Raw genomic sequence first — 12723 nt, forward strand, 5'->3', positions numbered from 1 at the left:
ACTGGAACCATATTTCCTTCAGACTACGACGCATGAGAATAGTCGGAATTAACAACGTTATAAAACAATACTTCAAGTCAGTGTGCAAGCCTGTCTTTTCTCTTAAATACTCATTTATGAACATATCCTGTCCACACGCTTTCTATATATGTTCATCTAATTCTTGGAAAAGATAACTTGATACACCAACATCATAATTATTTTAAAACTCAGTTTCCATCTCTTCTGGTTCTGTTGAGGATAACTCATTAAATTAATGAAAAAAGTCCATTGGAAAAGATAACTTGATACACCAACATCAAAATTATTTTAAAACTCAGTTTCCATCTCTTCTGGTTCTGTTGAGGATAACTCATTAAAATAATGAAAAAGTCCATTCAATAAGATTATATATTCCATTACAATTTACGTTTCTAAACCTTCCGTAGAGAGCTTTCTGATTACTTTTTCTCATATATTTCTACATATTACCTGGCTGTGATTTATATCCTCGCTTTATTTTCAATTCTAACTTTTAATAGTTACGTTTTTTATGTACAAGGACACCACTAATTGCATAAGACTTTACAGTATTAGCATTGAATAGTGTGTTTGTATATCCAACTTATCTGCTCTAATAAACTTCATGAAACCATAGTGTATCAACAACAAGACTTTTTTTTAAACTCGAACACGAGATCATGATTAAAAGTTAAGGTGTGTGTGTCATTGTGACAGACATGTCTATAATACTAGATTAACGCGGGAGAGAAAAACCTGCCTCTTAATCACTTTTTTTCTTAAGTGACCAGTAAAACCCATGATTATTCAGTGAAAATAATATATATTTTTTAATTGACTAGTAAAACCTTTGAAAAATCAGTGAAAGTAATCTTTTTTCCTACATCAGCGTTAAATACACATTTTATCACTCAGCATGCATATCCGCAATGCAGAATGATGGTATTGTAAATTTTATTGTTTGTAAAGATAAAATGGTAAGCAGGAACAGTAACGTGACAAGTTCATTATAACTTTGTTACCGTAATATGCTTTTCAAGATGTTTCACGTAGCATAATTAATTACGATACTTATGTGTTATATAATTCAAACCATGCCTGTCTCTCATATCCTGCCACATTTCTCTCTCATTAAACATCAATATTTACAACAATCAATATCATATATCTAAAACGTAATTCGTGAACAGTACTGATCATTAATTATTTGGTATTTCAAACAAACGATACTGTCATGAAATAATAAATATTATTTATTGTCAGTAGAATGATGTGAATAAAGCATCTGGGCATGCTTGCATCTAAACTGAAAGGTTCACACAGCTCGTTACTGCTTTAAACTGTGCCATGTGTGTAATTCGACAATGGTTGTAAATCACTAGGATAAAGGATCAAGGAAAACTATCGACAAGTATGTTAACACCTTGCCAACAAGGCGCCCTTTTATGATGTCGTACATCAAATAAAACCAACAAAACACATTTTGTTGTGTAGACTGAGCTGTAATTACTATATATATCAATCGGTCTTGTGATTGCACTTTAGATTTAAGAAGTCATATTATAAGATGGCAGAACTTAAAGTCACTAGGATCGATCATGTTTATTACAAAGTTTTTGTGTCAACATCAAGACAATGTACATTACGATATTTTGATGGCGCAGTGGTAACGTACTCGGCAGCTCGAATACCCAAACAGACCACGTGGGTATTCCGGTTTTCTCCCACAATAAGTCCCCCTCCCTATCCGGGCCAACACAAGCGTGTAGTATAAGTTGAAATAACTCGTTTCGTAATTGTTGTAAAATAAATAAAAATTCTACCTAACATCATTAACAGTAACATCGTTTTATAAATGTATATCATAATTGTTAATAATCTCTATCGCTGAAATGTGAAATACTGAGATATGATAAAGAATAACACTGGAGTACAGAGTAGGTAAAAGGTATACAGTGTTAGTATATATCCGATAATGATACGTTCAGGACAAGTAAGGCAGTACAATCACAATATACAAAACACATTGTATTACATAGATATAGTTCTTACTCATAGAAACACACACACCTGTATTTCAAATACACGAGGTAAGAAATAATTACACACACACACATATATATATATATACATATATATATATATATATACTTATCATTTTAAACGTCAATGAGTAATTCCTTCAGTGTACCTATTGAGCTAAAGTTAAAAAAAAGACCCCCCCCCAGTACTTAAATGAAAGCATTCATCCTACCTTGTGCGGGTTTCAAAAGAAATACGATTTCCAATCAGTCTTTTCAGGACTTGTCTGTCTTCTGCTATTCAGTATAATGCCGTCAACACTTGCATCATATACAACAGTACACGGGTAGTGACAAATACTGCATGTCACGATGTTTCATATTATACTAAATCTTGTTTTAAATTTCCCCGTGTGTTAAAAAGTAAATAGTCTTATATGACCTCTTACATCCTAACCGGAAGGAGTTTTTAATCTCACCTATGTTCCCTTGGACATTGACCTTAAATAACTATAGCTGAACACAAACAGTATACATACGTCAGGGACCTATCAATATATTATAAAGTCAGGTAATTCTTTATAACTGGAATAGATTAAGTCAATGAATTATATAATCAGTTAATATCACACAGGATGAAGGATTATTTGGTCCTGCACAGTATCGTGTTATTGTGTGTTAGCCTAGTAACAACAAACATTGCACTTAATAAAATATAGGGTTGGAAATCGCATACTTTACCTTAGTCAGAAATCGTGTCTCGAACAATGATCCAGATGTAATTTACAGCCCTGTAATGACTGGGATTCACAACGGATTTGCTTTGAGATCTTTTGTAATCCTATATATATAGACTTTGTCTAGACTCGGATGGTTTTTCCAGCCTACGGTGTACTTCTGTGCACAGCGATGTTGGACAGTATATTGTTTTCGTTAGGGCAGAGTACAGATCTAAAATTTGAGATTCCATTGCGTTTGGTGACCCATTTGTAATATAACTTACTCTATAGCCAGGTAAAGAATAGGGAAACAGCGTGAGAAATGTGACAGGTTATAAATACACGAATAGTGTAGATCTGCATGCAGATAGTGTTTAGTTCATGCCAAAAATAGAACGATGTACTCTCAGTGGAGTGTAGAAAACTTCCTCCATACGGTAGAAATAGGAGATATGAACCACCCTAGCATATACCGAATACACATCCTGAATTTACAATATCTATATATAGGATTGATCAAGATTCATATGGCTGGTATCTTTGATGAGGAAGAAGACGCGTACTCCTCCGGAACACCTGATTATTTTTCATATTTTCCCCTAGTTTTATTGGATTTGAGGTTGGATTATTATTCTGTAGATATGTTGGTATTTTCACTTTTGTTTTTGTTTTTCAATCAAGCAAACATATCAATACTCGCAGTCAGTGAAAGATATCGCTATATTACCAATATTATAGAAAATACTGAATTTACAAACGAATATATAAATGTGAACAATATGCAGATGATAATCTACCGTAGTTTTATGAAATCGCTGTCACTGAACGGTCTTGGTAAACGCCCGATCGTCCAAACCGTTCGTGAATACAGGAAAAGACAGATGAAAACCAAATTACACGAAAATACCAACATGTCAACCTAATCATAATTCAAATTACAGGAAGACTATTGAAAAGTAAAGGGAGAATAAGACCACATGTTTCCAAAGAGTAAGCATCTCTCGCTTCTCCGACGACATCCGGCATGCCAATCTTGATCAATCCAAATGAGTAATGTCACAATTTCAGATAAGTATAAGGTATACAACAACGGAACGAACAGAAAAAAATGCCTGCATTTTATATGGTGAATGATGTCCATCTTTAAAGGGAGGGACGTTTTGATTTGAGGGTCATGATTATGCTTGTAACGTCATTTTTATGAATGTCATGGTAGGTCATGGTAGCAAGCATTCGGCTTTCATATGTAAATGCGGGATTTATAGATGTTTATTTTTAATCAAACACATTTACATTGTATTTCAATTGACTAATAATACCTGTGTATGGAATCTATAATAATTAAGGTCGACTGCCGATCTTAAATTGGCCATTTAAATGCATTTAGACAATAACCTATTATTTTGACACTCTACATGGTAATGTAAATAATAAATTACAGAATCGTTAGTCAAACATAAATTCGTTGAAACTATTACAATAGAGATACTAAAAGATAAAAAATACCAAGCGACTCATAAAAAACAAGGAGATTGAGACAAGGAGTTCTTGTAGAGTAAGCATCTTCCGAATCATCGAATACAAACGTTTGATATAAGTTTGAATAAGGTACATTAAAGTCAAATGATGAATTAAACTGCATCATACAGCTGTTTCGTCCTTCAAGGACTCGTTAGTGATGCGAAGGGCCTCAATTGTCAACCTATGGAGGCGGCTTAGGAAAATCCGGAATGATCGAATGAAATGTAAGAAGCTCGATGGGGAGGTGCACAAGCTCCATAATTCGGTAATGGTCGTACATTTTATATCAATATGTAATATATCTTTTTTTCAGATGAATTAAAAAAAACGTCAAGTACATGTGTGTAATCTGAACCATGTCTTGATTCGCATAAATTAAAAGATGGAGTTACAGAACACATGCCCTTCGAAATTTACATAATGTTATTGTGTTTGCTGTTATAACTGGAACAGTTTGCTGTAATGGGTTGCATCCGAACCAAACCTACAACCATTGTGTTTATAAAGCCGCGGTGACCTTCGCATACAATTGAAGTTCTTACCTGGTGTCATCACTATTCTAATAGTATGTATTAACCTTAGAACACCTCGGATGGTGCCATATTATGAAATATATATATAAAAAAAGGTTCTTATTTGTATACGGGGAAGATAACGGAATGTCTTCAAATCTTTACAAAAAATATCGATATGAAGCGATTTTTATATAGCTGTACACAGGAAAATCCTATCAATAAACATATCACATAGGTCACTGATATATTGTTTTGGGAGAAAATACATTTGTCGGATATAGAGCTTTAATGTTTCCCAAATACAAAGTGTGTGTGTGATATTTTTAGTAAGTAACATTGTTATAATCAGGAGATTATTGAAATATACTATTTACATCATTGTCGCACATGCTATAACAGACCAAAGTGGATTATTTGACAGCTATTAATGTCGTGTATATATGCTATTTCAACATGATTACGTGTAGGGTATCTAAACAAAACTACAAAATCCTTGTTACTAACAACAAATTCATTTTTTCTGTCCATCACTTAGTTATTCATGAACATACAAGAAATACCTACATAGTTTGTGATTTTAACCTTACCATACCCGCTGTGTTCTTCAACAAGATCAGATTTGGTAAATACTTAATACAGTGTTCGTTATACTATATATATTACATTTGATTTTATAAGCATTGCACTTACCTGAAAATATCTTTATTTAGCTCCAAATTATCCTATTTATCCTCTTCTAGGTCGAAAGATTTCTTAATCAACAGATGGAAGACACGTCACAAATCGTATAAAGTATTGACAATTGATGAAGCAAACGTTTCCTCAGAATAGCTATTGACGCCAGCAGTTTTGGTGTTTAAGAGGAAGTCGGCTGCGGTACCGGCAAAATTTGTATATAATGTTACAGATAGCTGGTTTATCCTACGTTACCAACAGTGAAGATGTGTAATGCTACTTAAATTCAATCGGATAGTATTACTTATGTATTTGGTGGCATCAACTGGTCCGAGAGATCCAGTTTCTATGAATGTTTGCTAGTCAGACAAAATTGTTTCAGCAAAACGATCCAACATCACGCAAGTCGATCTTTTAGCTGGATCTCCACTGTATGTTCCTGGCGGGACTAGACACTTTTCCTATAGTGTCTATAAAAATCAACAGTAACAACAGAAATGATATATTTCTTACTTTCATTAATCTTGAGTTGGCTGACGTAAATGTAAGGCTATTCTCTGTGTATATACCTTAGTCTATAAAGTCCCGAGGATTGGTGCTCAAAGTTAAAAATATTTTGTATCAAATATTTGTGTACATGAACTGTAGGCTACAAAATCCTTAATAACACACCATTTCACACGAGTACCGTCGGCTTGTAAAAATGTTGTACTAGGCAAATATATAGAGGAAAAATGTCTGCATTAAGTCCATTCTTAACACTTATTCTTACAAAGATAAGAAATGAGAACTTATGGTATTTCAAAAGTAAGTGTTTGTAGTTGTAATTGACAGATATCGCCATGTTTGCTGTCCAAACATTTAGCGAACAGTGAACAATCGGACTTCTTTAGTCAGTTTCTGTCCTTTGTCGATCACTGAGCCCGAAACAACGATTGTCTACACAATGGAAATAATTATCTTGGTATGAATTTACAGAAAAGGACACTTAGTGTATTTGTAACGTTCGGCAAGTTGTTATGAAACTGCTCTCAGTGAACCTATTTCAAACATAAAACGTTTGATTCAAGTATAGCTTAGATGTATAGACTAACACAATAACGACACTAATCTAAGGCTGAGTGAGTAAAAAAAGATATTGGCTTGCATTGATTTATACATAGAAAAGTGGATGAAATAGATGTATGTTGATTGTCATATGCAATATCTTAAAATTATCAGGTATATGAAACTAACTTTTTGGCTTTATTTAAATGCTAGTGTATCTCCCATCTAGATTTTGATATTTCTTGCGGTCAGACTCTTTGCCGCCTCCTAGGTTTCAAACTTAACACCCTTAAGATCACTGACGAGTCCTAGAAGGACGAAACATCTGCATGATACTGTTCTCTTTATTGTTTGACTCTACTGTTTGTATTTCTAAATGTGCTATTCACATGTGCACATTCACATATATAACACATATGGTATCTTATTGGTCGATGTACGTTGGAGATTTTTGATATTTTTATATCAGATAACAATACTTTTAACCAAATGTCGAAACTCTTTCTTCATCGTTATCGAAAGTAGGTTATGTGTCCAGTATTTCGAACTGACTATAAATATTTATCGAAATATGCCGTGTAACAGTAATTATTTGTGCATCTTTTGGATCTCCTCTAAACAAAGTCTGACTTCTAGAGCCGTGTGAACACTTACGATATTGCAGCTGGACAACTCACTACAGGCATACAGTTGGATAGCTCAGCCTAGCAATCTGTGATCTTGATACAGTGGGACTAGCACGTAGGAGGTCTATGATACATAACTGTAGAGTTAGCGGAACGACGTCTTCACCACATAACTGTAGAGTTAGCAGGGCGATGTCTACACAACATAACTGTAGAGTTAGCAGGGGGACGTCTACACAACATAACTGTAGAGTTAGCAGGGCGATGTCTATTCCACATAACTGTAGAGTTATCAGGGGGACGTCTACACCACATAACTGTAGAGTTAGCAGGGCGACGTCTACACCACATAACTGTAGAATTAGCAGGGCGACGTCTATACCACATAACTGTAGAGTTAGCAGGGCGACGTCTACACCACATAACTGTAGAGTTAGCAGGGCGACGTCTACACCACATAACTGTAGAATTAGCAGGACGACGTCTACATCACATAACTGTAGAGTTAGCAGGGCGACGTCTACACAACATAACTGTAGAGTAAGCAGAGCGACGTCTACACCACATAACTGTAGAGTTAGCAGGGGGACGTCTACACAACATAACTGTAAAGTTAGCAGGGCGACGTCTACACAACATAACTGTAGAGTTAGCAGGGCGATGTCTATTCCACATAACTGTAGAGTTATCAGGGGGACGTCTACACCACATAACTGTAGAATTAGCAGGGCGACGTCTATACCACATAACTGTAGAGTTACCAGGGCGACGTCTACACCACATAACTGTAGAGTTAGCAGGGCGACGTCTACACCACATAACTGTAGAGTTAGCAGGGCGACGTCTACATCACATAACTGTAGAGTTAGCAGGGCGACGTCTACACAACATAACTGTAGAGTAAGCAGGGCGACGTCTACACCACATAACTGTAGAGTTAGCAGAGCGACGTCTACACCACATAACTGTAGAGTTAGCAGGGCGACGTCTACACCACATAACTGTAGAGTAAGCAGGGCGACGTCTACACAACATAACTGTAGAGTTAGCAGGGCGACGTCTATTCCACATAACTGTAGAGTTACCAGGGACGTCTACATCACATAATTGTAGAGTTAGCAGGGGACGTCTACACAACATAACTGTAGAGTTAGCAGGGGGACGTCTACACAACATAACTGTAGAATTAGCAGGGCGACGTCTATACAACATAACTGTAGAGTTAGCAGGGCGACGTCTACACCACATAACTGTAGAGTTAGCAGGGCGACGTCTACACCACATAACTGTAGAGTTAGCAGGGCGACGTCTACACAACATAACTGTAGAGTTAGCAGGGCGATGTCTATTCCACATAACTGTAGAGTTAGCAGGGCGACGTCTACACAACATAACTGTAGAGTAAGCAGAGCGACGTCTACACCACATAACTGTAGAGTTAGCAGGGCGATGTCTACACAACATAACTGTAGAGTTAGCAGGGGGACGTCTACACAACATAACTGTAGAGTTAGCAGGGCGATGTCTATTCCACATAACTGTAGAGTTATCAGGGGGACGTCTACACCACATAACTGTAGAGTTAGCAGGGCGACGTCTACACAACATAACTGTAGAGTAAGCAGGGCGACGTCTACACAACATAACTGTAGAGTTAGCAGGGCGACGTCTATTCTACATAACTGTAGAGTTACCAGGGACGTCTACATCACATAATTGTAGAGTTAGCAGGGCGACGTCTATACCACATAACTGTAGAGTTAGCAGGGCGACGTCTATTCTACATAACTGTAGAGTTAGCAGGGACGTATACATCACATAATTGTAGAGTTAGCAGGGCGACGTCTATACCACATAACTGTAGATTTAGAAGGGCGACGTCTACACCACATACAATTTAACAGTAAGGTTAGCAGTGGATAGTTGTTACGACATAAACGTAGGTTTAGCTGCGGGACGTTGCAGAAGTTTTATCTGTCACCTATAGATACCAGTACCACTATCGTTAGCAAACAATGAAAACTATCACGCTGAAATATATGGAACATTTCATCAGTAGAAATTTGTATCACTTATATTATACAAGCATGGCTAAAACACATTAGAATTATACTTTAATAACGTTGAGAGGGTACCTATATAGTATACAACAACTAATTATTACCATCAATAATTATACTAAACATTGCTTTCACCTGATTCTGTTTACGTCGCTGACTCATAATCGCAATTACAACATCGCAAGGTCTACTAATTAATCAATCTGAAAACTGATATTTGAGCCTTTATGGAATGCCATAGACAGCCACTATAATAAATCTTAAAGCAGAAAAAATAAGTTCCCTGAAAATAAGATCAGACACGGATCTTAAAAATTACTTCCTCGTTTGCAAGTTTTCTTTAAAGTTGATTGCTTCGATGTAAAACGAGGACGAGAAACTTATAAACAATGAAACGGATTGCGGTTTTTGAGAGCGATGCTGGCGTTCAAGCAAGTATTCTGCTGCAGTGATAATAACACAACACACACCAGCACGCGCGTATGTTTTTTTTACATTATACGACGGCTATTGGTCTTGTAACGGCCCTGGTCCTAGACAACTGATATTTTATTTGAGGTTTATGAAATCGACAAATTACACGTTCTAGCACTTATCAACAAACTAACATGAGACATGTGTCCACTGTAAGAGGATAGAAAACGTGATAAGGGTTTGTAGAATGCAGAATAACGGAACATAAGCTATTCTCTTCCTATCCCCAGACTTAGGTCATGTTTCAATCAAAGTTTGAGGTAGTGCCCCGCAGTCTGACATCTACTTGGCCATCGCACGGAACGGTTGGCAGAAATTAAATTGAAAATGTCAATCAAGCACTATAATATGTTTATTTATAGATAAAAAGTTACACATCACCACTGATTTCTCTCCCCGATATATCCAGGTATGTTCTACGACAACAATGTAAATAAACAGGGCGTGTATCTGTAGATTTGTGCATAAGTACCGTCTGTTGATAATCGTATGTGTCTGTCTCGATGTATCCGACATTACAACCGTTCGTCCGTCCGGCCAGATGAGAAACAAGCCGGGAACTTAAAATACGAACGCACTTAACTCAATCTTAAACAGAAGCTATATATAGGACCATTATGTTTTACTGGCCCAGTGTTCGGACCTTGTCGATGAAGTAGGCCCACGTTAACGAAAACAATTTCAAAGTCACTTTGTTTTCAATACATTTGACGAATGTGGTCTGAAAAACGTTAAAAAATAACAATTTAGCCAATTATATGACCATGTTATAATTACAAATCATCGCTAGATTTCCTCTGTATTATGCTGAGAGTGTACTGACTGACTTGGATAGGTTTCAATCCGTACCTGCCTATCTAATTACAAAGCTGGTGCCTTCCAGAAACCAAGTGCTTGACTTTTGGAAGGCCCTGACGTTTGGACAATATTTAGAAAAAAAAATCGATTAATTTCGTTTTTATTGGTGTGTGAATTCAACATTTGGAGAAGTTCAAAGCAGGCTTTATTGATATTAAAATATTTACACAGCTCTAAATAGCAAACCAGATCAACACAGCTTAAAAGTAGCTAATTCCAGACAATGCTTGCGGATAAGCTACCAGTCTTGACTGTAACAGCTTAATCAACCTGTAACACAGGTGATGAATCGATATTTAGCAAGTTTGTTATCAAAAACAAATTGTTATAACGTGTATAATTTTAATATTCTTATATCTAATTCGAACACAGGTAACGAAAAGTTGAAAAAATTTAAACCAAGCAATTTAATCTTGAAAATTAATAGTTTTAAGCGAACGATCATATTTAATAATGTCAAAATATTCTATAGCTTAAAATTGATTTTCTCAAACACGATCAAATCAGGCCGAGTACACAACACTTATAACTAGCGTAACAATGTTAATGTCGTTTAAATTCGACAAGTTAAGGTCATTTGAACAAAAGAAAAATACAGATATAGATATTCCATTTTGTTAATGATTGTCAAGTGTTTACTTACGTTGAGGATCGCCTTTGTTACATAGTAGATGACACGCTGGTCCAATCGGTACCGTTACCTATTACAGCGTTAAACATTCCTGTCTGCAAATCACACGGGATAGTTTAATTATGGGAAATAGGGAATAGAAAGAGATCAAAGTTGATAACAAAAATATACACTCTAATTGAGGATTAAAATCTTCCTTGTTTCACATAGATACTACATAACAATAATTTGTTTTTATAATGGTTTCTGTAATGAATTTGATTTTATATGATTTTTTTAAAACGGATCCTAGAAGTGTGTTTGATTTTTAAATATTTGCTAGCCTTGCCGAAACAGAATTAAAGCGTCTAGATATATTTCGTATAATCTTTAGAAACGAAAAAAAAGTTGTCAATATTTTTTATCAATTAGTTCAGAAAAGTTATATTTTGACAGGTTTTGAATTGAGACTACAGAGGATAATATAACAAGAGTCAGCCATTTTGTTGCACCATTTTGAATTGATGACGTAATGCAATTGTTCATATAATGATATTACAATTAATTGTTACACGAAAATATGAATTCGGCGAATTTATTTGGTAACAGAATTACAACAATGGTATATAGTTTTGGTGTTTTGTTAAACATATTTTTTGTCGGCTTTTGATGTCCTCGCATCGAGCCATTGGGGGAAGATTGTTTTTGTGCTGTCTATTTGTCTGTTGTTAACTTTAATCTGGCTCATAACAATTGCACCTCTTAACCTTACCCATAACTATTGCACAGTAAAAGAGATTTCATATTTGTTATGTGTGTTCCTGGTGTTAAGTGCTCTCTAATGGTACCGAAAGTTTTCACTATGTCACCTTAACATTAGGAATTAATAATAATTATTGATACAATGAAGATAAAACTGTTCCGCAAATGTGTATGAACTTAGCAGATGCCTTACACAGTACAGTTTTAATATCCCACTTCAGAATTGTATTGCAACCGGGGGCATAGTGTTTCATAAACACGTCTTGTTTCCTTTGTACTTATGGCTGGGGCTGGGTGGGGCGGGTATGGGCGTTATGTCATTAATACATTACACATAGAATACGTGAATATACTGATGTTATACCCATGATAAGCCCAAACTATGAAAATTCAACTGGCTATAGGCAAGGAACTTCTGTTCTTTATAATACCTCTACATACATGTACTTTAAATACACGGCAGATTGATGAACTTGTGTCAGAAATGTGTTTACATTTGACTGCGTGTTATATTAACAATATCTCAGACAACAGCACGGACACGTCTTAAGTAGAAGTAAGCACTCTTATCATTCACAAGAGGTCTGGTGCTATCAACACTAGTCCAAGAGTAATCGGCCACAGACAACGTGCTTATAAGAACAATTGTTCAATTAGCAAACCTGTTACTCCTGATGGATTTGCCCGTCTAAACAATTCTTGTCATAATTTGTTAAAGTAGCAGTTTTGTTTTTCGGTGGAATGGCAAATTACTAGTATAAATAGAAACACTTATTTATAGTTGGTTTTGGAGACCAGCAACAGTTATCAAAATGTTGGCTTATGTAAAGAGCTG

At 35.8% G+C, this 12723-nt stretch overlaps 1 protein-coding gene across 1 annotated transcript in view; it reads right to left on the minus strand.

Annotated features, from left to right (window-relative positions):
• LOC132549203 (parathyroid hormone 2 receptor-like) overlaps positions 1-9346 on the minus strand; it is a 57818-nt gene extending 48472 nt beyond the window's left edge. The window contains exons 1-2 of the mRNA XM_060213120.1: positions 9320-9346; positions 7187-8218 (exon numbers count right to left, since the gene is read on the minus strand). Coding sequence (XP_060069103.1) covers positions 7187-8218; positions 9320-9346 — 1059 coding nt within the window. The remainder of the gene's footprint in view (positions 1-7186; positions 8219-9319) is intronic.
• Between the last annotated feature and the right edge of the window lie 3377 nt (positions 9347-12723).

This window comes from Ylistrum balloti, unplaced genomic scaffold (genome assembly GCF_031769215.1).
Source record: "Ylistrum balloti isolate Yb309-2 unplaced genomic scaffold, AGI_CSIRO_Ybal_v1 Utg370048, whole genome shotgun sequence".
Classification (NCBI taxonomy): Eukaryota; Metazoa; Mollusca; class Bivalvia; order Pectinida; family Pectinidae; genus Ylistrum; species Ylistrum balloti.